The 18,638-nt window shown below is 42.1% G+C and overlaps 1 protein-coding gene across 1 annotated transcript in view; it reads right to left on the bottom strand.

Annotated features, from left to right (window-relative positions):
- Positions 1-379: 379 nt before the first annotated feature.
- The window catches only part of LOC142038103 (protein ELYS-like), a 43,041-nt gene continuing 24,782 nt past the window's right edge, over positions 380-18,638 (bottom strand). The window contains exons 18-34 of the mRNA XM_075043145.1: positions 17,852-17,975; positions 17,683-17,739; positions 16,352-16,498; positions 15,427-15,614; positions 15,110-15,254; positions 14,885-15,016; positions 13,614-13,761; positions 13,375-13,525; positions 12,727-12,813; positions 12,146-12,365; positions 11,693-11,890; positions 10,002-10,416; positions 8,035-8,137; positions 7,017-7,123; positions 6,293-6,477; positions 1,615-3,439; positions 380-834 (exon numbers count right to left, since the gene is read on the bottom strand). Coding sequence (XP_074899246.1) covers positions 458-834; positions 1,615-3,439; positions 6,293-6,477; positions 7,017-7,123; positions 8,035-8,137; positions 10,002-10,416; positions 11,693-11,890; positions 12,146-12,365; positions 12,727-12,813; positions 13,375-13,525; positions 13,614-13,761; positions 14,885-15,016; positions 15,110-15,254; positions 15,427-15,614; positions 16,352-16,498; positions 17,683-17,739; positions 17,852-17,975 — 4,609 coding nt within the window. The 3' untranslated portion in view covers positions 380-457. The remainder of the gene's footprint in view (positions 835-1,614; positions 3,440-6,292; positions 6,478-7,016; positions 7,124-8,034; positions 8,138-10,001; positions 10,417-11,692; positions 11,891-12,145; positions 12,366-12,726; positions 12,814-13,374; positions 13,526-13,613; positions 13,762-14,884; positions 15,017-15,109; positions 15,255-15,426; positions 15,615-16,351; positions 16,499-17,682; positions 17,740-17,851; positions 17,976-18,638) is intronic.

The following is an 18,638-nucleotide window of genomic DNA, read 5'->3' as shown; positions in this document are numbered from 1 at the left end:
TCAGCCGCCCGTCAGCAGCAGCACCACGGTCACCCAGCACCCCTCCGCCTGGCCAGGGGCACACACAGCGAGGACAGCAGGATTCGGGCCACGGTGACCCTCTGGGGTCACGTCTCTGCCACCGCCGCGCTGCGGCCTTCCCTCACGCGGGGTCGGGGAGGTGCCGCAGACTGCCCCGCGCTTGTGCCGCGCCCTGTGAGCTTGCTTGCTGCAGGGCTGCTTGTTAGCGCGAGCCCAGGAGTTCTGCAGAGCTTTTCTCTCAACAGGCCAGATCCCCACCAGAAATCAACACCTAGGCTATTTCGGATTAGTTACATGGGAACCGATGAAACTCCAGCAAATAAATGGATTGCACTGACAACCCTGAGAGTTATCTGCGGCTTTATTGACACACTAGGCATGTTCTTGTAATACGATCCATTACAGATCTTAATATTGCAGCACATTTTGATGGGTTTCACTCTTCAAGCATCATAGGACTGCCACCAGGTCCTTGGGGGAAGGCCTCCTCCTCTGTGCTCTCCTCCAGTGCTAATCGTCTCTTTCTGCCCCGACGCCCTGTTCCTGCTGTAGTCCTGGGTGTGCTTGATTCCTCGTTTGGCTGGGCAGCTCTTTGCTCAGGAGCATCCGTTTTTTCTGGTTTAGCATGTGGGACTCCTCTTATTCTTCTGAACATGAAACAACTAGAGTTTTTACTTACTGCTTCTTTCACAATTTGGGAAATCCTAGATTTATTTTTTCTCCTCGACCTCAACAGAGGGGGTGAAAAGACAAATTGAGAAGACAAGTCCGGGTCTATATCCTTAAGCTGCACAGGATGGTCTTCTTTTCCAGCTAAAATGACAAGGCATTCTTAACATTCATGTACGTTATACATAAACGACAGTGACATTAAATTACAGCTAATAATCAAAAGCACAATAGATTCCTGACATAAAAGGTCCAATTGGGTTTATAAAAAATGTGCAGGTATTCTTCGCCTAGTAACTGCCTCTTGAGATCCATTCTTTTACATTATATAGTGAAACAAAAATAAGCCAGTGTAGCCATTTTACCTGCCCTTACATAATGAAAGATACTATGCTCAAGAGGCATCGACAGTCCTTACTCATCTCAAAAAATATTTTTTTATCATGTACTCCAATACAAAGAACCCCATGAGCAGTGACTTCACTAACAAAGTATATGCCCATGAAAAACAATCCTATAACTAAACAGCTGTATAGTTTGTTGCAAGTTGCAGCTCATGTTAAGTTAAAACATTAACAGAATTTGAAAGCATGTCTCCTTTATTTCTCCACTGGGGGGAAGTGATGACAACCACATATTAAGATATGTCCTCCAGTTTTCAAAACAGATAGACATTCAGCTCATGACAAAAAATTAAGCTTAAATTTCATTTCAGTGTACTCAGATCAGCCTCCTCTCCTGTCTCCACCACAGCTAGCCAGGCAGTCATACAGAGTTCAGAAAAAAGATGAAATGCCTCTTTCCCAATTTTTTATTTCCTATGGTTATACTCTTACCATACTTAAAGCCATCCTCACAAGCTGTTTTCTGTGGTTTACAAAACAGCAATATGCCCTATTTTGCATATAAACATAGTGCACCTACCTTTACATTTCTTTGTCAGCTTTGTGAGAGGAGGAGAGAAAAGGAAGGACTCTTTTTCCTCAAGAGACAGTTTCTGATGCATAGAAGTTTTGCGGGATCTGGCTCTTGTAAAACGATCTGTTAAAGCATGTCCTGATGGGTTTCTGTCTTCAGGCAGCAAAGGACTGTCACCAGCTCCTTGGGGGAAGGCCTTCTCCCCTGTGCTCTCCTCCAATACTGACTGTCTCTTTCTGCCCCAATGCCCTGTTCCTACTGTAGTCCTGGGTGTGCTTGATTCCTCGTTTGGCTGGGCAGCTCTTTGCTCAGGAGCATCCGTTTTTTCTAGTTTAGCATGTGGGACTCCTCTTATTCTTCTCTTAGGAGTATCGAGGATTCCCACTTTCCCACCTGCACACATGTCTTCCTGAGCAGAGAGAGATTCTGTGTCTGCCAGGAGATTTTGTGCCTGCTTCCTAGCACTTCTCCTCGGAGTGACAGGAAGTTTGAATTCTGTTTGAGGAAGCGATGATTTAGACAGATCAAGGTCAGAATTTTCTGAAACTTCTGATGAACTCATCTTTCTTCTTCTGCCTCTTTGAGTTGCCACCGGTAAAAGGAGTTGGGCACTAGGCTGCACCTCTTGATCCTTGACAATATTTTCCATAAATTGTAAATTAACGCTTTTCAGTTTTCTTGCACTTCTGCTGGGACTGACTGACGTTTTTATCTTATGACCCGTGTCAGTCTGGCCAGTTTCTTGACCTCCTGCTGAACTTTTCCCTCCTCTAGTCCTTTGGGAAGTAGCAGAAGCGATAACGCTACCTTCAGCAAGAGAAGTTTCCTCATTAGCCTCTCCCAAGAGTTCAGCTGCAGCTTCCTTCGCTCTCCTTAATCTTCTTCTTGGAGTAGCGGCTACGGACTGTGTAGGGAGGGACAATGTTTGTCCATCAGAAAGGCTGCTTTCTACTTTTCCTGCAGTACTTGGTTTAGGCTTCCTGCCTCTCCTAGGAGTAACAGGCATCACAAGCGTTTGCTCCTCTTGAGCATTTTCTTCCGTTTGAAGACTAGAAGTCTCAGGTGCTTCTTTTGTTCGCCTGCTACTTCTCCTAGGAGACAGTGCAAACAGACCTGGTTTGCCTGTCTTCAGTAGCTGCTGAGTGCCTGCCGATGGAGTACTTAGCCTTCTACTCAGCTGTCCCCTTGCACGTGTTCTAGGAGCGATGCCGTACTCTACTTGACGTACGCTGGTTTCGTCTTCCACTCCTTCCGGCACAGTTCTTAAGGGAGCTTTTGCCTTCTGGAATCCAGTTACCTTTTTACCTATGGTTTCATGAATAGATTGTTCTGCAACTTCAGATGTAAATTCTTTACTTCTTGTGTCTTTGATTGCATCCGGTAAGTTCTCAGCAGTAGCTGCCTTAATGGGTTCAGGCACATACGGGAGCGACTCTGCAATATTTTGAGATGCCTGATCACTAGTTACAGTGGACACCGAGTTGGTAACATGTTCTTGGTTTTCAGTATTGCCTAAACTGTTGACAGGTTTTTCCTCTGTTGTTGTGCCAGCTGCTTTAGAAGCATCTACTAATGTAGGGTCTCCCATCTCTGCTTCACCTTCTTCTCCTTCCAAGACTAAAGTAAAATTACTCTGAGATAGAAAAAGCTCTCCATCTCCCTCAGCTGCATCACATTCACCATCTCTGTTATCAGGCAAATGACATGCAAACTGTTGCTCTGTACTATCATAGCTGTACTGAAGATTGCCTGAGGGATGTAGTTCACTACATGGTGATGTTTCAGGTGCTTCTTCTGAGGTTTGTGCCTTAACCGCACCATCTTCAAGAACCTAAAGTTAAAAAAGGTCTCTTAATGCAGTATCAGTTACCAAACAGACTAACTTCAGGCTGAGCTAGATGAAGCTGAGGACACTGAAATGCTGCTTTTCCTTTCCGATCACCACCAAATGTAAAGTTAGAAACATACCATGTACTCTCTACTACAGGTAAAAGTTTATGCGTTTAAGGGACAGAGAACAGAGTATTCCGTGTATGCAATCACATGCTCCATTTCTGATACTTCTGTTCATGACTAACGATTTGCCACCACCCGTGAACAAAGTGAGCAGTTTTACAATACAAGCTGTACACCCAGCTGGCAGTAATCATCACATTGCAGTACTTTCCGCACTGACTACAAATCCACACAGAGTGACCGACTCTGCATCTAACGGGGCAAAGTACAACGATGTCCCCCAAGCTTAAAGTTTCGCTCATCATAGGTGTCACCGCAACACTTAGTCAAACTGGCCAGGTATCACATCGCACAACTCAACACCGCACTTTAAGGAATCACTTGGATTGCAGGAGACAACACATAGATTCTAAATACCTCCATCGCAGCCTTTGTAGCTCCCCGTACTGAGCAATTATTCTCTCCTGCTAGAGCCACATGAGACACTCAAGCTTTTATGCTGAGAGCAAAAGTAGTCTCTGTTATGTATTTCAAGTGACGCAGGTGGCCAAGGTAATTTAATCAACGCGTGAAGACCTTTGCCCAACCCTCTAAGTTATAGGGCTAGCCAAAGAGGGCAGAAGGAGGAAGCCACTCAGCGGGAGTCTCCATAGAATCTGCTTATTTTCTTGCCTCCTGCCTTGCCAAAAGTTGCTAAAGCATCATCTTTGATCGTATTCTTAAACAGTTGTTCAACCCTAAACAAGACCTGAACGACATGCAGGAGACCTCGCATAGGACCATGCTGGTTTCAGCAGCCCAAGGATATGCAAATTTTCAAAGTCCTCAAACACTATTGGAATTAGCCTGGCAGAGAAGGGGAAGATGCGGGAAGATTTCTCCTCCCTAGGCTGGCTCCCCAAGGAGAAAAGGTAAAAAGTGGAATCATTAACAGTCTCCAGGCGATGGCACCCGAAGGACGGAGATGCCCCCCATAGGCGGGCTCGCCGAGGAAAAAAGCTAAAAGCTGTAATTACTGATAGTTTCCGATGGATGGCTCCCGAAGTACGAAGGTGACGGCAATACCGAGTACAAATACCAGACTAGTTTCACGACCACCAGCAATTCTACCCTGTCATAAGCCGGCGTTACAAAGTGCAACGACAGGGTAACTCCAGCCCGGTTCCCACCGGCCATTAACAGCACGGCAGGGAGCACAGACTGCAAGCGAGGTATTAGCGCAAATTTGAGAACAAGTGCATGTAGTTGCGCAACACGCATCTAGCAACATGCCACGCTTCAAAGCTAAATTCGAGAAATACTAGTCATAGAATCATAGAATCGTAGAATCATTTAGGTTGGAAAAGACCTTCAAGATCATCGAGTCCAACCATTAACCATGCCCACTAAACCATGTCCTGAAGTACCCTGTCCACTCGCTTTTTGAATATCTCCAGGGATGGTGACTCAACCACTTCCCTGGGCAGCACATGCCAATGTTTGACAACCCTCTCAGTCTGCATAAACTTTCCTTTTATGCTTACAAATCTACGACCAAGAAAGTAGTAAGTAGTTTGTCCTAAATTCAGTGAAGGTAGACAAGCCAAAAAGACATGTTTACGTATAACTCAGTAAGAACCACTCATAACGAAAGCAGGAAAACCTTCACTCTACTGCTACAGGAATGACTGCAGCAGCTTTGTGACCGTCTCACGTACCGGCTCCCTTCTTCCCATCACAAATTCTCCATTTACTCCCATAAGTGAGTGATTTATGTATTCCCAAGTCTATAATCATCTTCTCTAGAGCGTTGTCCTAAACCCCAAAGCCGAGACGAGCGACGTAAGCGACTGCCTATTCAACTTCATCTGAAATCTGCGACACCGAAAAGCATCTTCTGTTGCTTGAGACCAATCTATTTGTGCTACGCCTACCTTTCAGTTTGTATTTCACTCTAACTATTACTAATTCCCGTGAGTACAACCCTACAGGAAATCGACAGCATACTCTATGTGGTACTTAGAGGACATCCACAATGAATCCAAATCACTCATCGGCCCCAGCAGAAGTGAGAACAATGGGGAAAACCTGCCACAACTGAGGAATCTCTGGCTCTGATTTTCAGCCCTTGTGAACAACCTTTTAAAATTCATACTTTACAAAGTTGAGATGTTAAAACCCCCGCATTTTCACACGCACACAAAAAGAGTTTTAGGCAGCTGGAAATATCTTGACACTGAAATTAACTCATTACTGGGAATTCTCTTTATGTTAATAAGGAACAAATAGCAAAGGATCTAAGCACCCAAATCATTCTGAAAATGAGTTTGGTTCCCACGCCATTTTGTCATTTGGTAAACGGCCTCCGGTATTGAAAAGCTGCACTCCCCAGCTTTTCTTATTGTCTTTAACATTAAAACTATTTCTTTTTTTAAGTCAAATAAGAAACATTTACAGTCTAGCAAACCAAATGAAGGCATGGTGATTTTAAAAAATATTTAGGCGGGTTTTGGCACTCCTACAGCTCTCAAAGGCCCAAGTCTTGACAGGTTCTATTCTGTGTTATCGGTACAGCAAATGCGTAGGAGAAAAACCTATCTGCCCTTACCCAACGAGGTTTGGACTTGTGTTACCCAGCTAAAGAAACTGAGACGGTTTTGCGTGCCTTCTAATCGTCAGTTAGACAGGACTGTCCTCAATTTGCAAGGTGTTTTCTCTTTAGTAGAAAATGGGAAAATAGTTTACTTACATTAATTTCCTCAGTTTTAGGAAGATTGTTAGAAACAGTTACTTCTTCCTGTGGAAAAGGAACGTTTCCTTCATCTCCAGCTGCTTCTGGGTTACGTTCTTCAGGTAAATCCACACACTTCCCCTCAAGGCAATTTTCTGAATGAGTACTGACCACTTCCTCGCTGTCAAGGATACGTATCACAGCTGGAAGAGATTTATATCATTTTAACTTAACTGCTCTATAAATGAGATGCGTTTAAGCAACAGGAAGTAACAGAGGGAGCAGGAGCCAAGAATACAGTTCTCCATCCTGCCACATACATCGGGCTTTCCCCAAACGCTAGAAACCAGAACCATCTACCTGGCAGCTAGTTATTCTTCACAGCCTGAGTACTGAGGGATGCATCATCTTTCAAAATAGTAACTCAAGCAGCAGATCCCATAGCACACAAATTAGTAGTGGTGTACAACACCGAAATACATAATGATCTCTCCTTCTAATATTTGACATTCTACCCGTTTTCTCAGTACCTTTATCCAGAACAGGAACATTGGCTATGCATTTTCTACAAGGACTTTCTCTGAGGAGGGTATTCTTCTCTCTACAGTTTAATGAAAGGTAGCAGTAACATGCTAGTACTACTTCAGTCTGAGACACCTGTAGCGCTATGGCAAACTGCATGTTTTACTTGAGGCCTTCAGCTGCCTTAACTCACATAACATCTCCCACATACTGTACGTACATTCACCCTCTGCCTGCAGGGATTCAGAAAGCTGTGTGTTTGTTGCAACTGGTATGGCTTTTTCTTCTGATGAAGAGGACATTTTGGACTCCTGCTGGTTTGCTTCACTGCATGAGCAGAAAGAGAGAAATCCATCACAAAGCTTCAAAACAAACCTTGAAGAGCTTTACAAATTACTTTCTCACTGTAAGGTCTTCCAGTTTCCAAACAGAAAAAAACTAAGGAAAATGAGAAATTCCTTTACCAACACATCGACATTCAATTCCCGACTCATCTTGTGCAACGAATCAAGTACTTAACATTCTTCCCAGCTATCTCACACTGGATAATAACATAACAACAGAGTTGTATTAAAGAATAATATATTCTTTGTCTTCTGTAGAAAGAGTGCAACTGCCATACTCGAGGTCTAGAACCAACTGAACAGAAGTTTGTGCCACTGTAAGTTACCACTTGAAATTAAGGGTTATTTCATCGCTAACGTCTCTCACTAAGCAGTTGCAGCTTTTAAAGTACCTGGTGAGAAAACTGCTTCCCTTTCCAGAAACAAACAGGTGCTAATTGACCACACACAGAAAATAGAAATTAAGTGTATAAAATACTGCCAGAAAGTATTCAAGCCCCACAATAAACCCACTAAAGTTACAGGAATCTCAGGTGTAATTTGCACCGACATAACATTCAGACAAAAGCAGGGCTTCTCTTCACAGTATCTGCTTAGTAACCCCCTCAAACTGTAAAAAGGTGCATATAGCCTGCTGAACAAAATCCTTATCCCGCTACTTTGGGGTCTGCAATGATTTGAGAAAAAAAGGCTCAAACTGACAGCTCGTCAATTTGACTTCTCTTCATGCCACATTAGTTCTGTCCACAGACAGAAAGGAACAGGAAACCTGTTGTATTTAAGAACACAGGAGAGAACCAATACCAGCTCAAAAATCATAGTTTTCAAACACAGGAAAGCCAGCAGTCACATGTTGTGTGAACCTAAAGGTGTATCTATATTTCATAAACTTACCCTTCACTTGCAGTCCCAGAAGTAGCAGCCTCAGCAGCTTTAAACAACCATTTACCATCCTCAGGAAGGGTAAGACGGTCAGCATTTGATTCTTCCACAAATCCTACAAAAACAGACAGATGGGTGACTTCCCTGTTGCACTTAACATCATTTCTTTCAAAATGCTCATATGATTTTCGAGAGAGCCGTAACGCATTTCACCTAGGATGGTGATCTAACAAAATAACGCTACCAAGACTTCAACTGCACAGAAGGTCTGAGTTCTTCTGTCCAGTAAAACCAGAAGTCTGATGCATAGTTTCCGTCAAGAAAACAACATGGCCATTGACATTCTGTTTACAAACTCAACTTGATATGTTACTGACCTAATACATAAAAACCTCAGGAAACATCCCTCCTTCTTAAAATTGGGTCAGAAGTTTTTCTTATTTCTCTTTGGATATTTAACTCATCCCAGCAATGCTTCTTTCCTTTCCTGATTTCGTTTCCCCTCTTCTACAAGAATGCATCTAAGGTCGTCTCCTGTTCTTTTCTCTAGCGGTTGACTGGTGGTGTTGAAACCCAACTGCTTGCTAGCCTGTTTTTCTCTCAACAGGCCAAATTCTAGAAACACCCTCCTCCTTTTCTTCTTTGTTTCTGCCATCTGCTTCCTCCAGATCCAACAATTACCTTTGCAGACAGTACGCAGGACTGGGATAATTTTGCTAGCTCAGCCCAAACAAGAGCTATACTGACTGCCCCCTAACGCTTCCAGAGGACCGAAATTGTACAGAACTGTTTGTACCATAGTCCGGCAATGACAAACTTTCTTCATAAGGTTATTCTTTAATGATTAGGACCTTATCATTGTTTTTAAGGAAAAGCACCCTTGATTTCTTGTCCAAACACAGGGCAGCTAAAAGCAGACAGGCAAATGTTTTGACCTATCTTACTAGAAACACTCAGACCTGGAGAACCCCTTTTACCCATGTACACGGAGTCCCTGTCTGGGCACTGCTCTTATTGAAAAAGAAAAGGAGCTGAGGAGCTTCAGGAGCAGCAGTCACTCTCCAGGATCCTCCGGAATCATCTCAGGCTTAGGACTGAATCAGGCTGCATATGATGCACTGATACCGGAGTACACGCTCCCCGCTACAAACTGTTTCGAGACCTCGGACGCAGAACTCCGACACTTGCATACCTCTCCCAGGAATAGCAAACTTTTGTTCTAAGGAGCTGAGCGGACTGAGCTCTGTTTGTCCAATCCTGACTGTAGCTGTGTTTACACATCTTCTCCCTGTTCCTGCACCACTGTCATTCCCAGCTCTTCATCACTGCTCACCACCTAGTGAGCTACATCTCTTCTAATCTGCCAGCAGACCTGCTCATATGAACACATCCTCAGCAGCTGCACTGGCTTGAATGAGTTGAATTGAGCTGAATTACCAAAGACCAGCTGAAATAGGTTTGGAAAAGGCTGCAGAAGCTGTTGAGCCAGCAAAAGGAGCAAACATGGCTGTAATGAGAAGCAGATACACAAGCAGACTCACTTCCCAAAGAAAACTACTTAACTGAGCACTAACGAGGGGGGTAAAAAAACAAAACAACAAAAAATTACCTATCTAGTCAAAGCACGCCATAGGCTAAACGTGCTGTAAAAGAACCTGCAGCCTACAGAAGTCCCCCTAAAACAGAACCAGAAGCCTAAGTTTTCAGCTTGTACCCCTCTCAAAACTCCCACAAGTCGCTGCTGCCTCTCCGCTGCAATTACACACAAGAAATGCCAGCCAAAAGCAGTATACATGCAGAATGTCCACGAGACCTAAAAAAGGGCTCAAAACACAGTGGCAATTTTAAAAGCCTAGGACAAGGAAGTGCCTCGGACATTTGTGAATGCTCATCATGGACTGTTGCACCCGTCAGTAATTTAGCCTTTTGAAGACATTTGAAAAATGCAGAAGCTTAGGTTATCATAGCAGGAAACACACCAGCTGCTTTTCTCAGTTCTGATGAATCTGGTTGTCCCATCGGGAAGGGTTTCTCTTCAACTATTTCACTGTCTTCCTCCTTCTCCAGTTCTTCAAAATCGGCAGTTTCTTCAGCGGAAGAATTAGCTGGATTAGCAGCTATAAAGATGACTTCATCTTCAAAATCGCCAGGTGATTTTGCATCATGATACTCCAAAGCAGCTTGGTCTGACCTGGCAGAGAAGTTACTGTTTTCTTTGCTGACATCCGTTTTCTCCAAACCGTCTCCAGACTCTTCCACTTCAGCACCACCTTCCTCGGGATTGCTCAGAGGAAACAGAGCTGGTTTATCTCTACTTTCTGACCAAGCATCCTCCACCACTCCGTGATGATGCTCAGATGAAACTCCAGATGGTGCTTTGTTATCTTCCGTTACCTTTATTTTTTAAAAAGAAAGTTCACAATCAAGATCACACATATGCTTTTTGTCAAAGCAAGACAAAAAAAAAGAACAAATATATACCGATATTTGTCAGTTTTGCAAGTGTCGCCTTAAGCAAGGCGCTACAAAATTAGTTCTCATGCTAGCACTATCTTAGCTTTTAAAGCAGAGTGTAAAAACCAATCCCACTTTTGACTGCTTATTGAGTTTCCACAACCTTGGAGAATTAAGATGAAGTGGGCTTTGTAAGTGCTTGCTTACCCTGTCGTCTCAAGGCTGTTCATTGGGTTCACTACTGTGTTTTCAAGAAGAGGGAGCTTTGCATACCTAAAATCATAACTCCAAGATTTCTCTTTTTTTATGCTTGCCTTTTCAGCTTGTATGCACTACTAACATATTTTAGCGTTCACTATGCCTGTGGCGTGGAACAAGTAAATTAATCCGGCCACACTGCACTATTACTAAGAACTTCCTACAGGAGAGAGAGCCTCTTCTTACAGTTGAGTAGCTCTTTATAACAGGCAATAACAGGTACGATAAAAACAGGTTAAGACAATTTGTTAGTACAGGTACGGAAAGCTCCTCCAGGTAGATACTAGCTTTGGAACATTATTTTGGCAACTGCATGACGAGCTGAATCAGGGAAGCCACCTGACAGAACAAAAGGAGGAGCAGAAGGGGGCAACTTCCAGGTGGACAGACTTCATTTGACAACTACACGAATGCTATCGCTGGTGCAAGGCAAGAAGCAAAACCAAGAACTTTAGGGCTAGAGAAGAGACAGCCATACAGCTCTCTTCATCGGCAGTCTATTTTTACCATAGCTTAAGGAAACCCAGGCCTTGCAAAAAGAGAGACTGAGAGTAAATGCAGCTCATGACTTTTGTTGCTTTCAGAGGTGTTTCATTCACAAAGCTTAACGAACCCAAACAACTGACTCAATCTGTATTCCTTACCCTCCTGCCATACCACCATTTCAAAAGGTATAGCGGGAAGCTGCACACATGCAATTTGGAACAATCACAGCGCCTAGTGATGCTGGAGTAAAAACCACCAAGGTGGCTGGTATTTGTTAAGAATATGTTCCTGCAGGCAGGTGATGTTACAGAAGGTCTAACATAACCTTTTTGGACCAAATTCAAGTCTGCCGTTCTGATTTGCTATTCCAGTTCTCAATATAAGGAGTATTGGAAAACTTGAAAAAAACTAAATCAAATCACAGTCTGTAAAGCCTTTAACTATAAAGATCACTAACTACAGGCCAGCTTACCCCAACAGTCCATTTTGCATTCAAGTTCTCTTCCCTGAAAGATACTCTACGCTCCTTTGCTCGTAGAGGAGGAGGTGGAGATCGTCCTGGAGATGCAGAAGGAGTTGCTAGGGGTGTAGTGCGAAGGCTGGATCTGAGAATAGACCGAGGAGTAAACGCAGGAAAACCAGAAGCAGCTGTGGCCAAAACATTAGCTCTCTATGAAAAGAAAAAAAAATATTTAATTTAAGACCTATTAAATCTTCAAAATGGAAGACTTCACTTGTCAAAAGTATTAGTTCAAATTAAAGTGAGTTTGTACCAGCAGAGAGGACAAAGTTTAGCCTCTGCACTGCTCTTTTTCCAAAGAAAATATGTTAAATACTTTGTGTTAAATACTTTGGTGGTTTCATGTTAAACAAAGTTTACAGGCTTTTGCTTCGGTTGGTTGATCCTGTTTTGTAAAACACAAACCTTAACCACAAGAGGTGTCTCCAGTAAATTCAGCTCCGGTGCTCTTGAAAAATTCTTTTGTGAGATGGAACCAAGCATATTTGATTTCAATGGGCTGGATGCCATGAATGAAGTAGAAGCGCCACATGGTGACTGCCAGCTACCACCCTGTGCTGCAGAACTTGAAGGAACAGGATGAACCACCAAATCCGGCAATCTGTGAAGATACACAATTGAAAATATGAACATAAATAAATACATGAAATAAAATCTTGAGCTGTGCTCAAGACATCTGAGATGATACATAACAAAAACTTTCAATGAACAAGAAATACAGGTGAACCCGCACTGCTGGGCTGATAGATCAGGCCCATGAACAAGTTACAGGCTTTCTCTTGTTTTTTCATGATTTCGTGATGTCACTTAATTTCCTAAATCCCTGCCATCTGAGGCAAGAGTAATGCAATTTTACGTTGCACCAGTGATGTAATTCTCATGTCAGAAGAAAATTCCTCTGCATTTCAATGCTGGGGCCACTTCAAATTCTCCACTTAGTTGTGTCCCCAAGCCGACCTTTTCTTTAACAGGTACAAAGCTAAATTTTGTTAACGGCTGTCCCAACAAATGCATCGGGCAACTCTGCATCAGGGAGAGGACGTGTTATGACTGGTGGTTCTGTAGCTCTAGGCCTAGAATTAAAAGGAAAATGTAACTGACTTGCACTCCCCTCAAGTCCAAACGTACCAGAATTCAAGTTTCACCTTGAATATACTACCTCTAGGAAAATCATCTGACAACTGCTAGCTTCTTTTTTGCTCTTTATAATTCTGCCTGGTTTTGAGTGAAAAAAAAAAGGAAAAGGCAGAAACGAAGCAGAAGCTGGGCACAAAGTGGTAAAAGATTGCTATTTGATCACACAATCAAGTCTACCAAAACCTGTACACCAATAGCTTGTTGGCAATCATGGGTTTCGTTTCAGCTACCTTAAATTCTGTAAACACATTTACTGTAATGTAAATAGATGTATTTGCATAAATGAGATTGTCATAGCAGAAGAACTCTCACTCCAAGTATTACTTAAGATGAATTGATTCTTAAATGTTATATCTTGTAGGTGCAAAAAAAGCCAAAGAAAGCTTTATTCAGGTGCCCCTTCCCTCCAAAACACTAACATAATTCAAGTGGATTTTTCTCTCTCTCTCTCTCCAAACACGCAGCTCAAGACTAAACTTTGTTAAAAGGCTGCTTACCTATCACGGCGTGAGCAACTGGTTTTCTGCTCATTTTCTAACGCTACTTCTCCAATTTTGGACAATACATTACTGATGAACGTTGCTCTTGTACGCACATTTCCTGCATTTGCTTGTTTTGTTACTGTTGATAACGGCTTTGGTCTTGCGACTGTAAAGCAAGAGGGGAAAAAATATCAGCCTTGTGTGATCAAAGTCGTGGTCAGTTGTCCATTGTATTTCCCTCCCCTAAAAATTACCTTCTCTTGAGACCAATGAAGGCAAGTGGTAAGGCTTGGCTCTCTCTACGGCCAGCTTCCTTTGAACTCTAGGAAGGATCTTGCCATATTGGTGCAATGTAGAATTCCTGGCAACTGCTCTCTCTCTCAAGCCAGGCTCACGATCATTCTGATGAACAAAAAGCATAAAGCAAGAAGGTAACTGATTACAAGAAGTTCACTGCACACAACTATCTCTGCTATTTCTAATTAGTGAATACATTTCCTCCACAGATACTGTATAATACCGCCACTGCACAGAGGAGCAGCAAGTTCTACTCCTTGGCACACACCAATTTCACCTGGTAATTTCAGCAAAGGGCAAGGCAGACTAGGATAAGAACAGAACCTACAACTTCAAGTTGAAACAATTCTGGCACTCGGCAGAACCTCACTCCGATACGCTTGTTCTCACCTGCAATTTTCAAATGGCTTACGAAATAGCAGGCTTTCCCTTGTTTTTCCTGAAACACCAATGTCCGAGATGACTGAATATTCAGGGCAACTGCAAATTACAGTGGACGCAATGATGTGAATATTAAAACAAGTAAGAAAAGGCTACCTACACACACCTTCTGGCCAAATGAAAGTTTTCAAATGCAGGACCTAAACCTTCCAAGACCACCTTATAAGTGCGATCCACTGGAAAACTATGGTTCCGGAACACAGAAAATGTATCACAGATTCATAACAGAAGTTCGCAAAATGCAAAATTTAATCTGGCTGTTTTGAGAAACAGAAGTTAGATAAGAATTTCTGTCATCAAAGGGGTAAAACAGAAGTTGTGGAGTCGCAGAGCTCATGCTATAACTGGAGGAAATAAAAAGAAAACCAAACCAGCACACAGATTTTACCTGTGCATTGGCATCCAGACTGCTCTCAGCTAGAAAAATAAAGTTGTGTGCAAGATTCAAGAGGTGACATACAACATACTCTTCATGCCACAGAAAGGAGTGACACAAACAGTGTTCGGCAATCTAAACCATTATTCCTTAGATGCAAACAAACTATTTTAAGTGGAGTCAACAATGGTCTGCAACACTTAGTTTATAACTTCACGCAGTAGCTTTGGAGTAGTGAAATATTTTGTTCAACTTTTAGGTTCAGCTGGAACGGAAAGTGTAGAAACTTATTCCTAGTATTTCAAAGAATGGTATAAAAACCAAAGCGTTGATTTTTATTTTATTTACTACCAAAAATGGTTAGTAACACCTAACAGAAACCTGCACACTTGACAGAACTTTCACGCTTACCGTAAGATTAACGTTCATTGAACGATTCGACTGCAGCGCTGGGATATAGTTGGCACGCTGCACATGGTGGTCTAAAGGAAATCTAAGATTCCGGACAGCAGCATCGCTCTGTAAAATCTTCTCCAAACACTCCTATGAGAAATAACACATTTCAAAAATCTGTTATGATTCTGCCTCTTCTCTTTTCAAAGAGACCATTAAGATTTTTTTCGTGTCCACACTTACTTGTTCAGTGCCTGTGAAAGGTAGCTTCAGTAAGTCTTCCATTAGTCCCATCTCCTGACAGATTTCATACACGTGTTTTAACAGCTCTTTGATGTTTAACCTGGTGGCATGTTGCTGCAACAGACCCCAAGCCTCCACCACGCACCTGTAATTCAATTTTTTGAGATGTAAAGGAATATTAATAGTATCACCAAAAAGATGCCCCCAAACGACTGTATTCAGAGTTTAAAGGGAATTTAGGGCATGGTGATTCGCATTAGTTGTTCTCCACCTTTCACAATATTGGAATGCCAAAACGGTGGGATAGGTTTCTTTACCTATTGGACAACAACACCGTGAGGAAAAGCCGCACTTCACTGCTGCTTGACATTGCTGGCTTCATCATCTGTATGTATCTGAGGGCTCGCCTACGCTCTCCTTGGCACATCAGGGATTGAATAATTCTCCTGTGCTGCCATGACACAGTTTTGATTGTGGCTGGATGAAAGAGCAGGGCCAGTGAATTCTGTAGAGGTTAGAGGTCAGGTGTATTATCATATGCACGTGCACGCACGCCACAAGAACATTCAAAAGTATCTTAAGTAAGGGTGGACGTGTGTCAAATAAACTTAGATGACTAACTACTGTAGATAAAAATTCTCAAGTATTTGCAAAAAAAATAATCCAGTTAGCCATACAGAACAAAGCGAGTGTTTTAAAAGGAGTAATTCACACTTTTCCAGAGTAACCAAATCTCTGTGTACAAACACCACTTTCTATAAATACATTACTAAATAATAAGCTATTCTCCCAGACAAACAGATATATTAACTTTGTGACAGGCAAAGAACAACCTTCAGCATCAGAAAGAACATGAATTAGGTTGAACAGTCACTTCTGCAGTCTTCTGCCTCAAACCTTGCTGCTATGATCATAGTTTTAATATTTAAAGTACCTAAAACACTGTCTTTGAGAAAGCGCTCCATCGGTCTGCTGGAAGCAACCTAAATGGATGGCTTTGAAAACTCAAGTATCAAGCATGATTAAAGTTGATTTCTTCTTTGTTTTAATCCATTTCCTGTCAAAGTGGCTAAAAGAGAATTTCAGATTATAACTTATTGCTAAAGATGTCGAAGCAGTATGACAAAAGGGCTTCTAATGTTGTAGCACCTGTTATTAGCTAAGCACCGATTTTTTAAAATCATTTTACAGATTACAGCTTTGGACTGTAAGGGATGTCTAACTGAACTGTAACGTACTTACTTCGTAATCATTGTGATCTAGAAGCCAAAAACCTTCAACAAGCTTAACAAGTCCCCAAGGGATAGCAAAGGCAGTTGGGAAGGAGTCGATTGAAGTCTCTGTTTTATTCGGAAAGGAACGCGTGATATCTAGCAGCAAGTAAATTGTCTGACATCAAGTATCTAGTTAAGGCTAATCAATTTGGAAGACCAAACACTTATCACATCACGTTTCGAAAAACACAGTGAAGTCAGGATATACAAGTGGTAGGAAGCAGAAAATACTGCCGTATTAGTCTTGCCATTTTGAGCTATTCTAACTTGAGGACGGTCAGGTCCTAACCACAAAACTGCATTCTGAATAAATAGCCACAAAGAAATACTCTTTGATTTCTGTAAGGCATTCAGAAAGGTTAACTTTAGATACTTAAATACTTCCGTTGTTACAAACTCAGGCTCCCTCTTTAGTCACTGGAGCTACCAGTTGGACACTCAAAACACCTGAACATCCAATACTTAATTATTAAAGCAAACAAATTCTACCGTTGGTTTTTTCCTCATTTCCAGAGTATATAGAACAATGTAAATTAAGGTGTCCTTACAAGACAACGTAGCACTGAATGATTGACACTGGATTTAAAACAGTATGCGGATCACTCATCGGTAGTGTCATTTTCTCTTTCTGACATCCGTTTTTAGGGACATATTCTAATAAGACAGCTCTGGGGTACAACCGTTTTTAAACCCCTTGCTCTCTAGGCTCCCCTCTCGGGTTAGGCAGCAAACAACAAAAAGTAATTCTGTATATTTCAGCAGCTTAAAAATTAAGTTTCTGCCCGATGACTTTTCTCTTCTCTCCCTTTCTTATTCGGTGTGCCTGCACTTCTAACAGAACAAAAGCAAGCACTGCTATCTGGGCTGGAAGACGGATGAATTGGGCAAAAATCAGGTACCGGTTAGAAATCCTTCTGCTCTCAAGCAGCACGTATTACTGCATCATCCTAGTAAGCAGCCATTTGCTACAGGTACGGGTGCTTTAAAAAATTAAACACTGTGCTAAGTTTTGAGAAAAACCAAGGGAGATTTTTATCTTTAACATTTCTCAGTAAACCTGTTTTCGCATGTCAGAAAAGACTTTGCAACAAAACATTAAAAAAAAAATCATAAAGAATCCACGGTACAAAGAAATAAAACAATGCTCCTGTCCACGCCTTCATTCTAAACTAAATGTTTTCACTTGCACTGTGTTGGAAGCATAAATTCAAAAACATTATTAAAGGCGCAGGTGACAAACATTTAAGAACATTTATGTGCATATGCTGAAGGTGTAGTAAAAATAACGAGAAGGGATACAATTGCATGTTTGTAGCTTTCTTCAATGCCTTCTAGCAAATAGAGATCCAGCAGTGCCTGAAAATGAAAAATCAAAAGTTTTTTAAAAACTCCTGTCTTTCATGAATCATGGGCTTTTGGGTGGGGCTTTGGGGGGTTCGTTGCTGTTTTCAGGGAACGTAACACTCACGTGTAAACTAGCAGGTGGGTATTTCCCAGTTCCTCCTTCATCTCTCCGCCACAACTTCTCAACTTGGTCTCCTAACTGGGAAACCATTCCATCAATCATCAAGCAGTCAGAATCCCATTTTCCTCTGGAACAAAAGGTAGCAAGGATTTGGAGAGTCAAACACTAATTCCAGCCTCTCAGTGTAACAGATCTCCTCCAGTCAAACCAAACAGAAAAAAGCTCCCACGAGGCAAAGAAAGTGACAAACACACAAAGGCATGATTATGACTTGAAACGCACATGAAAGAAACGTCCGAGTCAGGTGAAAGATGTTTGTTAGATCATAGTGAATGATTCGAGGAGTTCCAAACAGACATCCTGGAAAGCTCCCCTACTAAGGGACCTTTTCGTTTTCAGGTTCTCTCTTTTGCTGTCTTACTTGTAGTACAAAGGAAGTGTGAACAAAGTTTTTTATGTGCCAGAAATAACCACTCTCCTACTGTCTAACAGAGGAAACGGAACAGTATCAAAAGACCAGGACTATTCTTTAGCGCAAGTCTAATGCCTCCCGTTGGAGTGTCCCAATACACAGCTGTGAGAAGACAACACCGCGGAAAGTTCAGATTTTGTTCTCAGCAGCTCACTTTTGCTACTGAAAAAAAGTTGTTTTCAGAAAGCTGAGCATACAGGTGAAGCTTAGTGTCATCTTAAGCAGCATTTATGTTTCTGTGCACAGACCATTACAACCATGGATGGGTGAAGCTTTAAAAATTGCTTTCTTCACAAGTCCATCACAATCTTTGGCTGA

Source organism: Buteo buteo, chromosome 12, assembly GCF_964188355.1.
Source record: "Buteo buteo chromosome 12, bButBut1.hap1.1, whole genome shotgun sequence".
In the NCBI taxonomy this organism is placed as follows: domain Eukaryota; kingdom Metazoa; phylum Chordata; class Aves; order Accipitriformes; family Accipitridae; genus Buteo; species Buteo buteo.
This window is presented reverse-complemented; position numbering and strand designations above follow the sequence as displayed.